The sequence below is a fragment of the Hyla sarda genome, chromosome 2 (assembly GCF_029499605.1).
Source record: "Hyla sarda isolate aHylSar1 chromosome 2, aHylSar1.hap1, whole genome shotgun sequence".
Classification (NCBI taxonomy): Eukaryota; Metazoa; Chordata; class Amphibia; order Anura; family Hylidae; genus Hyla; species Hyla sarda.
Window position 1 is genome coordinate 216,791,566 of NC_079190.1, and position 18,208 is coordinate 216,809,773.

Genomic DNA, 18,208 nt, shown 5'->3' on the forward strand with positions numbered 1-18,208 from the left:
TCATATGCAACTTCATATGAGTCATAACAGAATGCCTAAAGAAGAGCATGGGCTGCAATATACCTTTCCGTTTATACATCTTCTTTCTGTCACATTTCAAACAAATCTAACTACTGTTTGCAGTATTGTGGAGCTCCCCCCTATTGAATCAGGCTTGTATGATTAGGGTCCGTTCAAACGTGCATTTTTTGCAGCAAATCTGCAGCACATTAACTTCAATGGGTAGGAAAATAAGCTACAGCAAATCAGCACCAGAAAATACGCACGTGTAAATGGGCCCTTTTAGTTATAGTTAATCTTTCCTTTTCTATTCACAAAACTTGGGAACATGCTTAGGGTATTTTCAAACAGGGTTAATTTTTTTCTGTTGTGGATATGTGGAGGTAAAATTTGCATTTTATACCAGAAAAGTAGATACAATTTTACTAAATCTCATTAATGCGCCGGAGAAAACAATTGTGCAGAATCCAAATTTAGGGCTTGTTCACACAGGCAGATATGCTAACGAACTTGCAGCACGTTCCTACGTTCCCCCGTTGCTCCGGTATCAGCCTCACTGTTCTCCTCTGTGGTTTTCATGCTGCTTCCTGGGGACGGGAACCTCACAGAGCCGTCAGCGTATCACAGGCCGCAGCGATGTCCCACCCTGGCCGGTGATGGGCGGAGCGCTCAGCCTATCATGTCATGTAAGGAGCTGGCCGGCTCCTTACATGACAATGCGCTCAGCCTATCACCGGGGGACATCGCCGCGGCCTGTGATACGCTGACTGCTCTGTGACGTTCCCATCCCCAGGAAGCAGCATGAAGATCGCAGCAGAAAACAGTGAGGCCGATACCGGATTAACGGGGGAACGTGAGTCAAAGTATTTTTTTGCAGCCCAGGCACAGGAATATGTAAAATTAATCAGTACAAATGTCCTTTATTAATCATTTCCAATGCCGTGGCACGCAACTCATTCATTTAAAGCGCCGGCGGCTCACAGGAGGATTGGGGGAGCAGTGCCCGCCGATCACATATGATTAGTTCCCCGATGTGGGGGACTGCGCAGCGCTGTGGCTGGATAATTCATTGGGGGGGGGGGGGGGGTTAGAGAAGCAGAGCAGCTCCCACGGGTCACATGTGATTAGTTCTCAAGCTTGGGGGGGGGCGGGGGAGGATACCGTTAAATACGGTAGAACAGGCATAACTTACAAAAATACCGTGATATGCATTTTTGGTCATACCGTCCAGCACACTAGTGTGTCAGGCAGCTGCTTCTAATGCTAGCAGGATATTGTCATGTAACAAAAGAGGCATGGACTCAAGGGACAAGGACCTAATACTACCCCCTAGTCCCTTTTATGAACTGGTGCCCAAAACTGAACAGCATATTCCCGGTGAGGCCATACCAATCCTTTATAAATGGGTATAAAGGATTGGTATGGCCTCACCTGGAATATGCTGTTCAGTTTTGGGCACCAGTTCATAAAAGGGACGTTGTGGAGCTGGAAAGGGTGCAGAGACATGCAACTAATGTAATAAGGGGCATGGAACAGCTTAGATATAAGGAAAGATTAAAAGAACTGCATTTGTTTAGTCTTGAGAAGAGACGTTTAAAGGGGGATATGATCAACTTATATAAATGACCCATAAAAAAACTATGGGGAAAAACTGTTCCAGGTTAAACCCCTTTAAAGGACAAGGGGGCACTCCCTCCATTTGGAGAAGAAAAGGTTTAGTCTCAAGGGGTGACACACCTTCTATACCATAAGAACTGTGAATTTATGGAACAGTTTACCTTAGGAACTTGTCACAGCAGTAACAATTGAAAGCTTCAAAACAGGGTTAGATACATTCCTAGAACAATACAACATTAATGCCTATGCAGAAATATAAAATCACATCCCTTCCCCTTCATCCAACCATACCCCTTCCTTTCTATTCCTTGGCTGAACTTGATGGACTTATGTCTTTTCAACCATACTAACTATGTGCACCAAAAGAAGCAACAAATTAGCCCAAAAATCTGCAAAATTTGTCATGGATGTGATGCTGCAGACAGCATTTCCATCCTGTGAGGCTGTACCCTGTGGTGATAATTGATCCATGTAAACGCTGGGCACTCTGCAATACGAAAAGAGATCAGTCTACCATTGATAATACAAGACAGAGGAAATGAAGGGAGTCACTCACCAGGATAACGGTGTTACGGATACTTTATTCAGCAATGCAGTGTAACAGGGTGCACATAGACATGTCTTCCAGCCTTCCTAAAGCTTATACAGCACCCAAATATATATGTTTACGCTGTACACACCACCATCATTCCCTTACAAGTACTCACCATATAATCTTATCTTAAACACAGAGGAGCCAATAGTCTTGGCAGGAAACCTATGCATGCATCTCTATGCAGCTGTTGCCTTATTACGAACTCAAGCCTTAATATGCAGTGCTGCAAACGGGACCACCATGTTACTCTTATTACAGCTGAAGTAAGGTTTCCTGGTTCAACAGTTTTTATTTGGAGTTTTAATCAAGTTATCTGTTTCCGCACAGCTTAGCTGCATTTACTAAAAACAACGTTATCCACAATTTCCACATTTGATCCTAGTGCACATTTCCAAGGCAGTTAGGATTACCATTTTATATCATGAATGTAAAGTTGATACTACAAGAGACATTGATATTTTCACTATTTATAACATTTCAAATGACTCCTATTAGCATGGTTAATATTTGATAACATAGTTGTTACACAAGAAAGAGCTTCTCACTTTAAGTTGAAGTTTTGCCCAAATCCTCCAACAGAACTGGTGAAACTTAGTAATGTTTGCAGGGTTCTTTGCTCACACACAATTTTCAAGTATTGCCCAGGAAGTAAGAAAAGGTTTAAGCCATTTTGTTATAATGTTAGAAATATGCTTGTAGTCACTGTCCATATAGAAGACCTAACATGCATCCAGTTGCAATGTATCATACCACACTATCAAATCAATGGTTGTTCACCAATCTCACACAATAAAGGCTTCTCTTCTCGTGGGTTCTTGGCTTTGAGAGGCATCCTCAATCATATAAATATAACAGCCATCATTGGTGGGAAGTGTGAATTATTAGCTTGTTAACAGTCAATATGACACGCCTCTTCAAAATTATAGCAGTACTGCGATTCCCTAACATGCCTATACTGGTAAGAGTTCACAAAAGTTTTGTCATAATTTTTCTATTTTTAAGGTAGATTGCAAAGAGTTTTTTTTTTTTTTTTTAATCCTGGGACTTTGAAGTCTTTATCTACCGTATATATTCTCGAGTATAAGCAGAGTTTTTCAGCACGATTTTTCGTGCTGAAAACACCCCCCTCAGCTTATACTCGAGTGAACTCTCTGCCCTCAGTGGTCTTCAACCTGCGGACCTCCAGATGTTTCAAAACTACAACTCCCAGCAAGCCCGGGCAACCATCGGCTGTCCGGGCTTGCTGGGAGTTGTAGTTTTGAAACCTCTGGAGGTCTGCAGGTTGAAGACCACTGCGGCCTTCGACATCATCCAATTCCCCTTCCCCCCCCTCACCCCCTTTAGTTCTGTACTCGCCTCCGCTCGGCGGGACGTTAGGGTGTGCTGGTCCAGGCCATCTGTGCTGCAGGGACAGTCCGGTGTGGAGGGATAGTCGTTCCGGGCTGTCCACCTTCACCGGGGGGGCCTCTTCTCCGCGCTTCGGGCCCGGCCCTGGAATAGTCACGTTGCACCGGACTGTCCCTGCAGCACCGATGGCCCGGACCAGCGCACCCCAACGTCCCGCCGAGCGGAGGTGAGTACAGAACTAAAGGGGCTGAGAGGGGGGGGGGGGGCTGGATGATGTCGAAGGCCGCAGTGGTCTTCAACCTGCGGACCTCCAGATGTTTCAAAACTACAACTCCCAGCAAGCCCGGACAGCCAATGTGATGATGAAGGGGTGGGGGGGGGGGCTGATTACATGTGGTGATGATGAAGGGGGATGATGACGGGGGTCTGGATGATGACGGGGGGATGATGTATTTCCCACCCTAGGCTTATAGTCGAATCAATAATTTTTCCTGGGTTTTTGGGGTGAAATTAGGGGCCTCGGCTTATATTCGGGTCGGCTTCTACTCGAGTATATGTATCTTTTCCTTTCTTAACCCTCTTTGTATACTTGTACCAAATTTTACACACAGCTAACTGGGAACAGCCAACTATTTGGCCACAGTGAGCCCTACGGTCCTTTCCATTGTTTCAGACAAACCTCTTGTTGGTGCCATGTTTTCGTTCAATAAGCCAAGTCCAGGCCAAAATCTATCAGTATGAGTTCAGCTGACATTATCGGTAACAAATAAACCATAATAAACGTAGTTTTGCGGTTTCCAGCCTATTGACTTACGTGCCCCCACCACGTGAAACCACTTCTATGTTGTCAACTGTTAGATAAGGACCCAGCTGTCATATGAGAACCAAAAACCTGTGGAACCTGGACAGAACACCCATGCTGGGCTATTCCTGTCAATCATAAGGAGGCATATGGGCAAGAATAAGACCCCAGGACCCTAACCATCAAAAATAATGCAGGGGAAAATGACATGCAATGTGACACTAGCATGTTATGATTGTGTTCTCTGATGTAACGAGTCACAGTTAACATTCTGGCATGGAAAGAAGTATAGGGGAAAGCAAACCCATGGGGAACATCTTCTGCATAGAGTTTAATGTTTGGGCTACTGGGTACCTTCCACTGAACTACTGAAGCATACAGCTAATTTCTACAGAATTTGGGGCTTCCAACTTTGAAAGAGTTGAAAGTATTTAGAAGGCCTTCTCTCAGCGTCATAATACTCATCAGAAAGTACAGAAGGTACATAGAAAATATATAGAGTACCCTATACAAATCTATTAACTCAATCAACTGGGAAAAAAATGAAGGTTCCTACTGTATCACTGAACACAGATAAAACTGTGGGGAAATGTTGCATAATGTATTTAAAAAATGCATATAAAAATTCCCTGTACAAAGAATAACTTATTTGTTGTTACTTTAATGCCCCTTAATAAAGCTTACAAAAGGCCAGATCTTGACAAAGTTCTAAAACATCACACACTATTACACTTCCTGGATCTCTTAGCTACTTCCTTTTTATGTGGCATCTAAATAGTCAGCACTACAACTATTCACTTTCAATGCACTTCGCTTCATGCGCATAGTAAAGAAGAGCTGAGAAAAAAGCTGGTGAGTACATTCTTGCACATATCACTATGCAGATGTCAAGGATTTATTTATTGTAAAATTGAAGATTTGTCGAGGATTTCTACCTACAGACTTGTGTCAATTTTAAAACAAAATACAACAATAGTTACCAATTAGATATTATTCATAAAATGTCACATTTTCTACATTTCGGTACTGTCTGTCAGCTAGGTCCCAAGTGCTGTAATAAAGTACAATCACATATAGCAGTACACCCTCTGTGGATGGTGTGGGCATAACTCCTAAACCTGTGGCACCCCTGTGCTGTTAGTAAAACATGGTGAGAGAACTCTGCAGATCACTTTGCAGATTTAGCACTACTGATCCTTAACTTCTTTTCACGTTTCGTAAAGGAAGAAAACGCCTTTGAATTTATCGTATACAGCCATGTCTGTATTACAGAATGTTTAGGTGTCTTTTTTTATGCAAATGTGAGCACAGAAACAATTTCTCCACTAAAGCAATGTATAATCAAAAAGGTTTTTTATTGGTTAGGTCCATTTCTCTGCGCTTCTGTTTCTTTCTTTTACAGTGGTATCGATCAGAACACAGTAATTTACTTCATATACTGCTAAAACAGAGCTCACTTAGCCATAAAATACAGCTATAATTGTAAAATGTTTGAAATAGAAGAATGGTGTTTTGTACTTTAGCTCCACCTACTTATTGAACAGTTGCTTTAGGGGATAGATCATTTAGGGAGAGAGGTCATTAGGGGGTGAGGGGTATTCCCATCTCAACTCATGCAGTCAAAGATGTAGGGCATGTAAGGGGTTATCCATTCAAAATGATTTTAAACCTGTGCACTCAGGCTTGCAAAAAAAAAAAAAAAAAATTATATGTACCTCCCTCGCTCCACAACGGGCTTAGGTGGTCCTATCTGTGGTCATTGACACACGGCTTCTTGTAGCTGCAGATCGTAGTCTATGCCTCTGACATAGCACACAGTGCCCCTCAGCAAATGACTGGCCACAGAGGTGTCCTGTCTAAGTCAGTGATTGGCTGAGCGGCATTGTATGCTACAATCTACGGTTACGAGCCCAGCAGGGTGGTACGACTAAGTTTTTTTAAAACTATTTGCTTACAAGCCTGGGCACATAAAACAGTTTTGACCAGATAATCCCTTTTGCAAATACATTCATTTTGCAAACTTGTCTCCTCCTTATGATCACGGTCTAGGTTACCGACCACCGCTGCACTTTAGAAGCAGTGGTTGTTGGGCTGTTATAGACTGTGCAATGATTTTTCAAGTTACAATGGCCTCAGATTACAATATTTTCCACATTTAATGGTCTTTTCTGGACCACTGTAACTTGAAACCATACAACATACAATGCCAGAAAGATGCTGGATCGGTGGCTCATGTAAATAGCAAGACGATCTGAACAATTCGGTTTGGCAATTCACATTTAAAACACTTGTATTATTGAAGTGGCACTGAATGGCTGTCTAGTAGCACCTCCCTACAGAATAATGCAGTACTGTCCTTTGGACTCCTGGTGGGGGTGGCCCCATATTGTATCACCGGCACACTGTATGTATTGTACAGGACTGTGAAAAAGCTCCAGCCCACTATAATGTTATTTATAGCTTGGAGCAGCTATTTCTGACTTTTATGTGTAAGGACTTGCTTTATATGTATTAGTTGTCTTGTCTTGTTTTCTTTAATCTTGATCTTTTCTCTTATTTAGGGTTGAAAACTTTAGAACCAATTAGTAGTTTTCAATAGAGGTATGGTCTCAATAGTCATCTTGGAGCCAATTAATACTTAAGCTTAAGGGACCAATGTATGTATAATTATATACATACACAGAAGGTTTGCTGAGTAAATGGATTTGCTAAAATTATTAACTTTAAATACCACTTACTTAAAACCGTACTTACTACAAAGTCAACATTTCCTTTTTTGCTGGAAAAACAACACCCAGATACACGCCCTCAACAGTTTCTGTTCAAGTTTGCAGATACATGATTTAAAAAGTAGCAGATACAAATCAGATGTTGACAAACTATTTCACCTCTCAGTTTCAAAAGGATTGCACATTTATTAGCTAACAAGAGGAAAGCACATAGGCAGCAGATCTTTTATAAGAATTAAAGGGGTTGTCTCCTAAGTACAACAATTCTCTACTAGATCAGGGGCAAAACATTATAATAAAAAATAAAAAAAAAGAAGCCATTGTCTAAATACGGTTGTAATACTCTAGATAAGAGAGAAGCCTGCAATCATTTTTTCATTGCAAATATAATACTGAATCATCAGCAATATTTTTGAAGAGTAAATTGTGTCATCCCAGCCAAGTTACATTTTGAACCTTTTCATTATGACAGCCAAGTCATATTACAGCGATCACTGTGAGCAATAGTGAATGCCTTTTTAGTAACCGTGAACCCATTTCATTGTATGGCTACACAATGCAGCTCCTTTTAGCTTTGGGGGTTATAGTTTGTGGGTATAAATGACTAAGTAGGACAGTGAACGCTTATCTTGGCACCATGGTGCATGTGTTATTACAAGAGTGATTAGAATAATGCTATCACAGGCAAGTTTGCCATACTGTGTAGGACTATCTGTAACATTAACTTTTGGTTAAAGGATATGTCCGGTGCTCACTTTTCTTATTGTTTCCGTTCCGGGCTGCAAAAAAAAAAAAAGAAAATAAGCTTTATCTTGCCTGCCTACGCTCCCCCGGTGCTCCGGTACAGGCGTTCGGTCCCCGGGCTGTATTCTTCTTACTTCCTGTTAGCCCGGCACGTCACACGGAGCTTCAGCCTATCACCGGCCAAGGTGGGACATCGCTGCAGCCGGTAATAGGTTGAAGCTCCGTGTGACGTGCCGGGCTAACAGGAAGAAAGAAGTATACAGCCTGGTGACCGAACACCTGTACTGAAGCACCGGGGGAGCCTAGGCAGGTAAGAGAAAAAATGTTTCTTTTATTTTTCAGCCCGGAACGGATAAAATAAGAAAAGTGAGCACCGGACATCTCCTTTAACTATCTGGAATGCACCATATTCCCAGTTCCATCAATCTAATTGCAAAGTGACACAAATACTGAATGGCAATAGTCGTTGCACTGTTAACCCTTTCTCAGAATTAAGTTTTCTATAGACAATGAATAAAAGTTGTTTTATTCAATATCAGCAGCTATACTTTCCCACTGGCTACTGAAAAAATGTACCCCTTTGTCCACCTAAGCGGATCCAGTCCAGTTTGATCTCCTGTGTGTGAAGCCAGTCTGCTAATGTAATCCTGTAGTTCACAGTCATGCTCAAAAGGCATCTATCAAATGCCTTTTTTCAGCTCTGCAAAGTCACAAATATATGAAAAGCTTTATTGATACAAAACATAAAGGCAATAAAAGGCATTAAGATAATGTTCACAGAAGAGAGGGTGATGACAGCAGTAGGTAAATCAAAAAGTAAAAAAACAAAAAAACACTTAAATTGTAATCTTTCTATTGTTTTCAGATGGACAAAGCACAGAAAATAAACAATCATGGCCCAGCAGAGGAAGAATCAAATCAGTATCTCTGGCTTGCTGGTGCATTTGTTGGAGGGTTTTTAATCCTTATGATAATCATAATAATAGGCATTATAGTATGTAGATATGTCAAAAGGCAAAACACATCAATGTATGATAACTGGGCAACGCCACCCCCACTGGCAGATGGGAATATTCATGAAGGAGTGAACAGCAGCATTCTAGGCAGAAGTATGTCAGTCTCACATATGAGCATATCCCCAATAATAAGCAATGAACACCTGGCAGAGGAACATGAAATGGGCACGGAAAACAAACTTGGGAACTTTACAGGCGAGGATGACAATAAGAAAAAACTAACTATAAACACACCAATTGTACCAGTTGCACCAACCAAATATACAAGTCCTGCATCCGAGAATCAGATGTCAAGCCAAATCACTGATAATGGTTTAAAGGATGAGACATTTCCACCACCACCACCACCACTTGAGGAATTTCCAATCCCTCCGCAACCTGCACAAGACTTACAAGACCAGAACCAGCAATCTTTTCCTGAAGGGATTTCATATCAGCAAGATGGGAATGGCACTCAAGAGCCAATACACCTCCAAATAAGTCCCACAGATGCTTTTCACAACAATAACCTAGATGACCAACTGATACCACCCCCACCACCAGACTTCTGAGGTAAAGTGTCAGGTCACATATGTGCAACTAAATTAGAGCAATACTTTATATAAATGACGTACATTCACACACTTAAAGAAGTTATATGGTGGGAAGGTTTTTTTTTTTTTTAAACTATGTCCATGGACATGTGTACTACATAAAAAAAAAATAAACCTCTACTCCCCTTCAGTGCTCCCGGTCTGCCATCAATGTCCTGGTCCAGTTAGATCCTCTTCCTGCTTCTGGGGTCAATATGTCACACTGCAGCTAAGCTAATTGATGGCCATAGCGGTGTCCCGCCTCAGTAAGCGATTGGCTGAGCAGCATTGTGACATAATGGGCACTGACTACATTCTTCATCCTGGTGCCCAGACCCACTATGTCACATTGCTGCTCAGCCAATCACTGGCCAAGACGGGACACCGCTGCGGCCAGCAATAAGCCGAGATGCAGTGTATGTGTTGACCCTCAGAAGCAGAAAGAGAATTGCAATGGGGACCAAAGACAAACACCAGAGGTACCGAGGAAGCAGTGGTTTATTTTTTTATATATAGTACACAATGAGCATAGTTTAACCCCTTAAGGACATAGGGCGTATTCATACGCCCCCGTTTCCAAGTCCTTAAGGACCGAGGGCGTATGGATACGCCCTGAGCATTTCCGGCCCCCACCGCTAGCCGGAGGGGAGCCGGAGCCGGATGCCTGCTGAAATCGTTCAGCAGGCATCCCGGCATATCGCCCAGGGGGGTCATTATGTCCCCCCATGTCGGCGATTGCCGCAGATCGCTGGACAATTCTGTCCAGCGATCTGCGGCAGATTCCGGGTCAATCGGGTCTCCAGTGACCCGATGACCCGGAATTACTGGCTGATCGGGGCCGTCAGAGACGGCCCCGAACAGCCATTACCAGCAGGGGTGAGGTGGCACTGGTGCCACCTCACGATTGCCCTGATTCGTCGGCCGGATTACCGGCCGACCAATCAGGGCGCCTGCTGCGGGTGTCACTCCCGCAACCCGCTCCGCCCCTCTTCCGGAGGACGTGAGCGGGTGCGGGAAGACGACCCCCGGTGCTGGGGACCCCGATCCCCGGCGTCCCTGTTGGGATCGGGGCCCCAGGAGCGACGACGGCGGCGGCGGCGGGACTGACCTGTGCGGCGATCAGCAGCAGCAGGAGGTGAGTGACAGCCTCCTGCTGTTGCTTAGCAACAGCTCCCAGCATGCAACAAGGGCATGCTGGGAGCTGTAGTTATGCAACAGCAGGAGGCAGACCACCACAACTCCCAGCATGCCCTTATGGGCATGCTGGGACTTGTAGTTTTGCAACAGCTGAAGGCACATTCTTTCTATGTAAAAGTGTACCTTCAGCTGTTGTGTAACTACAACTCCCAGCTTGCACAATCAGCTAAAGTGCATGCTGGGAGTTGTAGTGGTGCATCTGGTGGTTGCATAACTACAACCCCCAGCATGCCCGTTGGCTGTCGGTGACTGCTGAGAGTTGTAGTTTTGCAACAGCTGAAGGCACACTGAGTTAAGTAGTAAACCAGTGTGTCTCCAGCTGTTGCATAACTACAATCCCCAGCATCCCCAGCCAATGTAGTATGCCTCCGGCTTTTGCATAACTACAAGACCCAGCATGCCCTTCCGCTGTCCGTACATGCTGGGGGTTGTAGCTTTTGCAACAGCTGAAGGCACACTGGTTGCAAAACACTGAGTTTGTTACCAAACTCGGTGTTTCACAACCTGTGTGTCTCCAGCTGTTGCAAAACTACAACTCCCAGCATGCACTGATAGACCGTACATGCTTGGAGTTGTAGTTTTGCAACAGCTGGATGTTTCTCTCCCCCCCCCCCCCCCCCCCCCCCCAATGTGAACGTACAGGGTACACTCACATGGGCGGAGGATTACAGTAAGTATCCGGCTGCAAGTTTGAGCTGCGGCAAATTTTCTGTCGCAGCTCAAACTGCCAGCGAGAAACGACTGTGAACCCCCGCCCGTGCGACTGTACCCTAAAAACACTACACTACACTAACACAAAATATAATAAAAAGTAAAAAACACTACATATACACATACCCCTACACAGCCCCCCTCCCCAATAAAAATGAAAAACGTCTGGTACGTCACTGTTTCCAAAACGGAGCCTCCAGCGGTTGCAAAACTACAACTCCCAGCATGCACTGATAGACCGTACATGCTGGGAGTTGTAGTTTTGCAACAGCTGGATGTTCCCCCCTCCCCAATGTGAACGTACAGGGTACACTCACATGGGCGGAGGATTACAGTAAGTATCCGGCTGCAAGTTTGAGCTGCGTCAAATTTTCTGCCGCAGCTCAAACTGCCAGCGAGAAACTACTGTGAACCCCCCGCCCGTGTGACTGTACCCTAAAAACACTACACTACACTAACACACAATAAAATAAAAAGTAAAAAACACTACATATACACAGCCCCCCTCCCCTCCCCAATAAAAATGAAAAACGTCTGGTACGCCACTGTTTCCAGAACGGAGCCTCCAGCTGTTGCAAAACAATTACTCCCAGTATTGCCAGATAGCCACTGACTGTCCAGGCATGCTGGGAGTTTTACAACAGCTGGAGGCCCCCTGTTTGGGAATCACTGGCGTAGAATACCCCTATGTCCACCCCTATGCAATCCCTAATTTAGGCCTCAAATGCGCATGGCGCTCTCACTTTGGAGCCCTGTCGTATTTCAAGGCAACAGTTTAGGGTCACATATAGGGTATCGCCGTACTCGGGAGAAATTGGGCTTCAAATTTTGTGGGGTATTTTCTGCTATTACCCTTTTTAAAAATGTAAAATTTTTGGGAAAACAAGCATTTTAGGTAAAAAAAAAAAATTTTTTTTTACATATACAAAAGTCATGAAACACCTGTGGGGTATAAAGGTTCACTCAACCCCTTGTTACGTTCCCCGAGGGGTCTAGTTTCCAAAATGGTATGCCATGTGTTTTTTTTTTGCTGTCCTGGCACCATAGGGGCTTCCGAAATGCGGCATGCCCCCAGAGCAAAATTTGCTTTCAAAAAGCCAAACGTGACTCCTTCTCTTCTGAGACCTGTAGTGCGCCAGCAGAGCACTTTTCACCCCCATATGGGGTGTTTTCTGAATCGGGAGAAATTGGGCTTCAAATTTTGGGGGGTGTTTTCTGCTATTACCCTTTTTAAAAATGTAAAAATTTTGGGAAACCAAGCATTTTAGGTAAAAAAAAATAAAAAATGTTCACATATGCAAAAGTCGTGAAACACCTGTAGGGTATTAAGGTTCACATTATCCCTTGTTACGTTCCCCAAGGGGTCTAGTTTCCAAAATGGTATGCCATGTGTTTTTTTTTGCTGTTCTGGCACCATAGGGGCTTCCTAAATGCGGCATGCCCCCAGAGCAAAATTTGCTTTCAAAAAGCCAAATGTGACTCCTTCTCTTCTGAGACCTGTAGTGCGCCAGCAGAGCACTTTTCACCCCCATATGGGGTGTTTTCTGAATCGGGAGAAATTGGGTTTAAAATTTTGGGGGGTATTTTCTGCTATTACACTTTTTAAAAATGTAAAATTTTTGGAAAACCAAGCATTTTAGGTAAAAAAAAAAAATTTTTTTTTACATATGCAAAAGTCGTGAAACACCTGTGGGGTATTAAGGTTCACTTTACCCCTTGTTACGTTCCCTGAGGGGTCTAGTTTCCAAAATGGTATGCCATGTGTGTTTTTTTGCTGTTCTGGCACCATAGGGGCTTCCTAAAGGTGACATGCCCCCCAAAAACCATTTGACGCTCCTTCCCTTCTGAGCCCTCTACTGCGCCCGCCGAACAATTAACATAGACATATGAGGTATGTGCTTACTCGAGAGAAATTGGGTTTCAATTACAAGTAAAAATTTTCTCCTTTTTACCCCTTGCAAAAATTCAAAAATTGGGTCTACAAGAACATGCGAGTGTAAAAAATGAAGATTTTGAATTTTCTCCTTCACTTTGCTGCTATTCCTGTGAAACACCTAAAGGGTTAATACACTTACTGAATGTCATTTTGAATACTTTGGGGGGTGTAGTTTTTATAATGGGGTCTTTTATGGGGCATTTCTAATATGAAGGCCCTTCAAATCCACTTCAAACCTGAACTGGTCCATGAAAAATAGCGAGTTTGAAAATTTTGTGAAAAATTTCAAAATTGCTGCTGAACTTTAAAGCCCTCTGGTGTCTTCCAAAAGTAAAAACTCATAAATTTTATGATGCAAACATAAAGTAGACATATTGTATATGTGAACCCAAAAAAAAAATATTTTGAATATCCATTTTCCTTACAAGCAGAGAGCTTCAAAGTTAGAAAAATGCAAAATTTTCATTTTTTTCATCAAATTTGGGGATTTTTCACCAAGAAAGGATGCAAGTTACCATAAAATTTTACCACTAAGTTAAAGTAGAATATGTCACGAAAAAACAATCTCGGAATCAGAATGATAACTAAAAGCATTCCAGAGTTATTAATGTTTAAAGTGACAGTGGTCAGAATTGCAAAAAACGCTCCGGTCCTTAAGGTGAAAAAGGGCTCGGTCCTTAAGGGGTTAAAGAAAAAATGAAGAAAAAAAAAAAAAACTTTCCACGAGATAATCCCCTTTTGGGGTAGGGTCACACGTAGCGCATCCGTATCGTATTTCACACTAAAGATGCACTCAGGTCAGTCATTAGAGCACACTCCCTACTGCGGCCAAGTAGCCCCAGGTATCCACTCGTTGCATTTCCTGCTGCAGCAGACACTCAGGACTACCCAGCCGAAGCAGGGAGCTCGCTCTAGTGACTGGCGTTGGCCAGTACATGCAAACTAATGAGTTTGGCTTACACATGTTGCAATTATAATGCTTGCAGTGATAAAGCTGCATTGCGGTTTTCTTAAACTGCAACATGCTGCATTAATATTAACACTTCTGCATGAAAAACAGCAATCATTAAAACCACAAGTGATTTGCGATGCGGTTTATGCATAAATTATTTGTCTAAGACAGCAGAGGGCGCCAACGTAAAAGGGAAGTGTAGTGGGAAAAAAAAGCACTAGAACTTTGGAAGTTTTAGTAAAGTTTCAAACAACTGCATGTAAACAGCATTTTTATTTTAAACAACTTTGAATTTTTCATGCAGTCATAATATGCGATGTCCTGATGAATTCAGAAAAATTTTAACAGGCTGAACTCTAGGTCCCTGGGTTGGAAAAAGGTTTATAGAGCATTTTAAAAAGCACCAGTCAGTTGTATTTGCTTCTATGAGCTGCAGGCATAGTTGCATAGCTGTTAGGGTATAAAAGCAAACTGTACTTTTCTGGAGCGGATGGTGGTTTCTATTGCATTTTTAATTCTCAGCCAAGTGTCTAGCTGCTCAAGTGCCACAGCCTGATCCAGTGCCTCCTTGATCACCCTCCCACCAGGCCCTCTAATGTACAGAGCCCTGTATGGCAGCCATTTGAGGAAGGCTTTGCTGTAAAATATAAAAAGGCCTCCTTTACATTTGTCTGGCATCTTTTCCTTATGGTGCTGTAGAGAATGTGCCAGATGGAAACTGATGCTAGAACTGATCCCATTCATTTGAATGTGACAGTTCACATTTATCCGGCCTCTTAGTTTGGATGACTGGACTCGCCACACCGGTACCATATACAGCAGAACTTGCCGAGTTCCCCTGTCTGGCATTAAGAAACATTGGAGGCAGGCTGCTAAACAACTGATGCACATTGGAATCAGTTGCTGGACACCGGACATATGTAATACTAGCCTAAGTTTGGCAACCAACAGCAGCTCCAGAAAAAGGTAAAGCTTGCTTTTAGAACCTTACAGTTATTCATTGGTGTCTGCAGCTCTTAGGGACATATAGAGCTTACAGATTGCATTTCTCAAATCGCTGGGTTTCTTTAATCCAATCCTCTTCACTCCAACACTAATATGTAGATTAGGTGGGCAGATGTGGGGGTTTAACTTTACCCATCTTGGCTCACCCATTCCAAAGAAGAAACTAGGGGAGATTTATCAAAACCTGTGTAGAGGAAGGAGTGCAGTTGCCGATAGCAACCGATGAGATTTTTTTTTTCTTACACTCATCAGAGGCATTGCACCACTCTTCCTCTACACAGGTCTTGATAAATCTCCCCCACTGTGCCTAATGTCTTGGAGATGGTTTCAAATGGACTATGACACACAAATAATAGACTAAAGCTATTACAAAAGAAGCCGGGATGGTAACTACATTTGCAGACCAGGCTATTTTAGTCTACCATAATTTTCATATAAACAGTGTCAGGGCTATATACATTATTCAGCTAGACATTTTAAAGCGTACCCGTAAGATCCAACAAAAAATTTTTTCTTTAATAGATCACTCAGTACCTAATCCTGACCATGTACATCAAATTTTTATGTGTCTAGCACCTTTATTTATTTATTTTATTACACTTTTAATTTAGCTCACTTGTCTGAATTCCTCTCAAAGGGAGGGGGCGTGGCCTCACTGTGCAGGTCTCCGCCCCCTTCCTCAGTATGCTGTCTGCTCACATCTCCCCTAGCATTAGCAAAACTACAACTCCCAGCTTGTCCTCACTGACAGTAGCGGGACACAAGCTGACCACGCGAGGAGTTTTCCTCCAGCTGTGAGCCCTGCGCTCACAGCTGTCAATCAAGGAAGTGTGTCCATGAAATTGCCTCTTGAGAAAGCCGCAGCAAAACATGTTGAGGCGGCAATAGGTGTTTTGATTTTAAGTAGTACCAGTGTGTTACCCTTTATAGTATTAGCCACTGCAGGGCTATATTTGGAGAAATAGTGGAGACTATTATTCTGACCTTAATATTATTAGTACTAGGTACACCTGGTATCAGTTTTAAAGCGTTACTTTTGGGACATTTTATTAGTACTCAATAAAAGTAACTTTTTAGGCATAAGCAATAGGGTTTTTTACCCCAGGCTTAGGCCCTGGGGTTTAGTGCATTATTGGTTATTGACCTCTTACTACCCCAAACGTAGTTTTGTTTAATCATGACATAGGTGATGACGCATGGACACAGCAGGACTAGTATGTGTCCAAGCAGGCAGAGGGGGGCAGCTCTTTGATTGGCTTTTTCATTATGAAATACTGAAAATTTTCTAATGAAAGCAATTGCAAAACCTATTGGTTTAGCATGCTTTACAACATATCAAACGTTTTTGTCTTGGACACTGCCCATTTAAGAGAAGTGACCATCCTACTGCTGAACCCAAATGCACTGTTATAGGTTTGTGAGTGAATGTAATGCACTACCCTTCGCATTGACTTGGTATATTACACCAAAAGCAGATAGACTAGTATATTGCCAAAACCTCTGATTGCCGATATAGACCCCTAAGTTGCATTGCTTAAAATATTATTTGTATGCATTATGCACTGAAACAATTCCAAAATTTCAAACATATGTACAGTACAATTATCATAATGCACCAGACAGTGAAAAGAAATGGGACTGCAGGGAGAAATAAGGTAACAGAGTCAGAGCTCATAATAAAAACAGCAGAACAATGAATGGAGCCTTGGGTGTAAATGGAAAACGCATAAGTAAATATCAATACAGCGTCACGTAAAGCATTTGTAAAATTACTTAAAATTTCTATGTAAATTTTAACTAAAATGAGCAACAGTGACCAGAGTTATATGTAAGGATGGAACATTTATGATTGTCATTCCTCCAAAATGACCAGGTAGTATAGTAGTGTGCGGGCAAGGAAATTTAAAAGCACATTGGCAATGGATGTCTATGACAGCTCCAGCTTTCCTATAGTGAACAATGATAGGTATAACTGGAGATACTTTTAAGAAACTTAGAGTTACTGATGTGTTAGCACCACTGAAGCTCTATGAAGTATAAGAATTAATAGCAGCATCTCCCTCCTCCCAATTAGAGACCTCACTGTCTGCTGGATTGGCTATGAGATGCTCCCAATAAATTTGAGTCAGCACTAGCACCAGCTCTGCAGTCCTCCAAATAGCTGATCAGATGTATGCAGAGCTCCTGCACACAGCAGCACAATGCAGCTAAAAGACCCAAGCAGCAAGCAACTATAAAAGGAAAGCTGGAAAAATGCCTGCCTGTTCATAACTGCCAACATTAGCTATATATTGATTCTGGATGGAAAGACCAAGTGGTAAGTCTGATTTATGACTTAAGCATTAAAGGTCATAGACTGCACTGTGCATGTAAGCAGTTACTGTGCCATTTGCTGCAGTAACATTAGACTAGTGGTCCTCAGGACATCGGAGAGAAAATTTTATACATGTACAAACAATTCTTGCTATGGATTTAAGCCAACTTGTCTAGTAGTTATAACTCATTAACAAGAAATATAAAGATTAGTAACCAGTATATCAATGAGAGCAGGTTAAATAAAATATTAACTATTGCTTAATGTCTGTAGAGTCTTCAGAGTGATAAAAAAAAAATGGTTGCTTTCATGTATTTACAGGCAAGAATGGGCTATAGAATATCACCCTCTCCGGGACTCCTGCTTATATTATGTTCTGTACCAAACATTTTCTGTTTGTGCCCCTCGAAGTGCTCGTGCTCTATGAAGAACAGAAATGTAGACTGTTCTGGCAGAAGCCTGACTGCATTGCCACATGGACTCCAAGACAATATCACCCAGCTTAACTTGTCTTACAACCACTTGTCCAATTTAGACAACCAATTGACTCGGTTCACTAATCTAAGAACACTTGACCTCTCACACAACTTGCTTAAGAACCTGCCTTCTCACTTGCCGAGATCTCTTTGGGAAGTGTATGCCACAAACAACAACATAACACTGCTTTATAA

The 18,208-nt window shown here is 42.6% G+C and overlaps 2 protein-coding genes across 10 annotated transcripts in view; one reads left to right on the top strand and one right to left on the bottom strand.

The window, feature by feature from the left end:
* Nucleotides 1-18,208, bottom strand: part of NF1 (neurofibromin 1) — a 241,565-nt gene that overhangs the window by 94,093 nt on the left and 129,264 nt on the right. The window lies entirely within an intron of this gene.
* The window catches only part of OMG (oligodendrocyte myelin glycoprotein), a 73,838-nt gene that overhangs the window by 54,375 nt on the left and 1,255 nt on the right, over nucleotides 1-18,208 (top strand). The window contains exons 1-3 of one of the 3 annotated variants that reach the window (XM_056556359.1): nucleotides 5,139-5,213; nucleotides 8,700-9,402; nucleotides 17,859-18,208. The exon at nucleotides 17,859-18,208 is cut by the window's right edge and continues 1,255 nt beyond it. In XM_056556359.1, coding sequence (XP_056412334.1) covers nucleotides 17,865-18,208 — 344 coding nt within the window. In that variant the 5' untranslated portion in view covers nucleotides 5,139-5,213; nucleotides 8,700-9,402; nucleotides 17,859-17,864. Of the gene's footprint in view, nucleotides 1-5,138; nucleotides 5,214-8,699; nucleotides 9,403-17,404; nucleotides 17,541-17,858 lie in introns of those variants that run through there. The other 2 variants (XM_056556360.1, XM_056556358.1) reach the window with 2 other exon arrangements.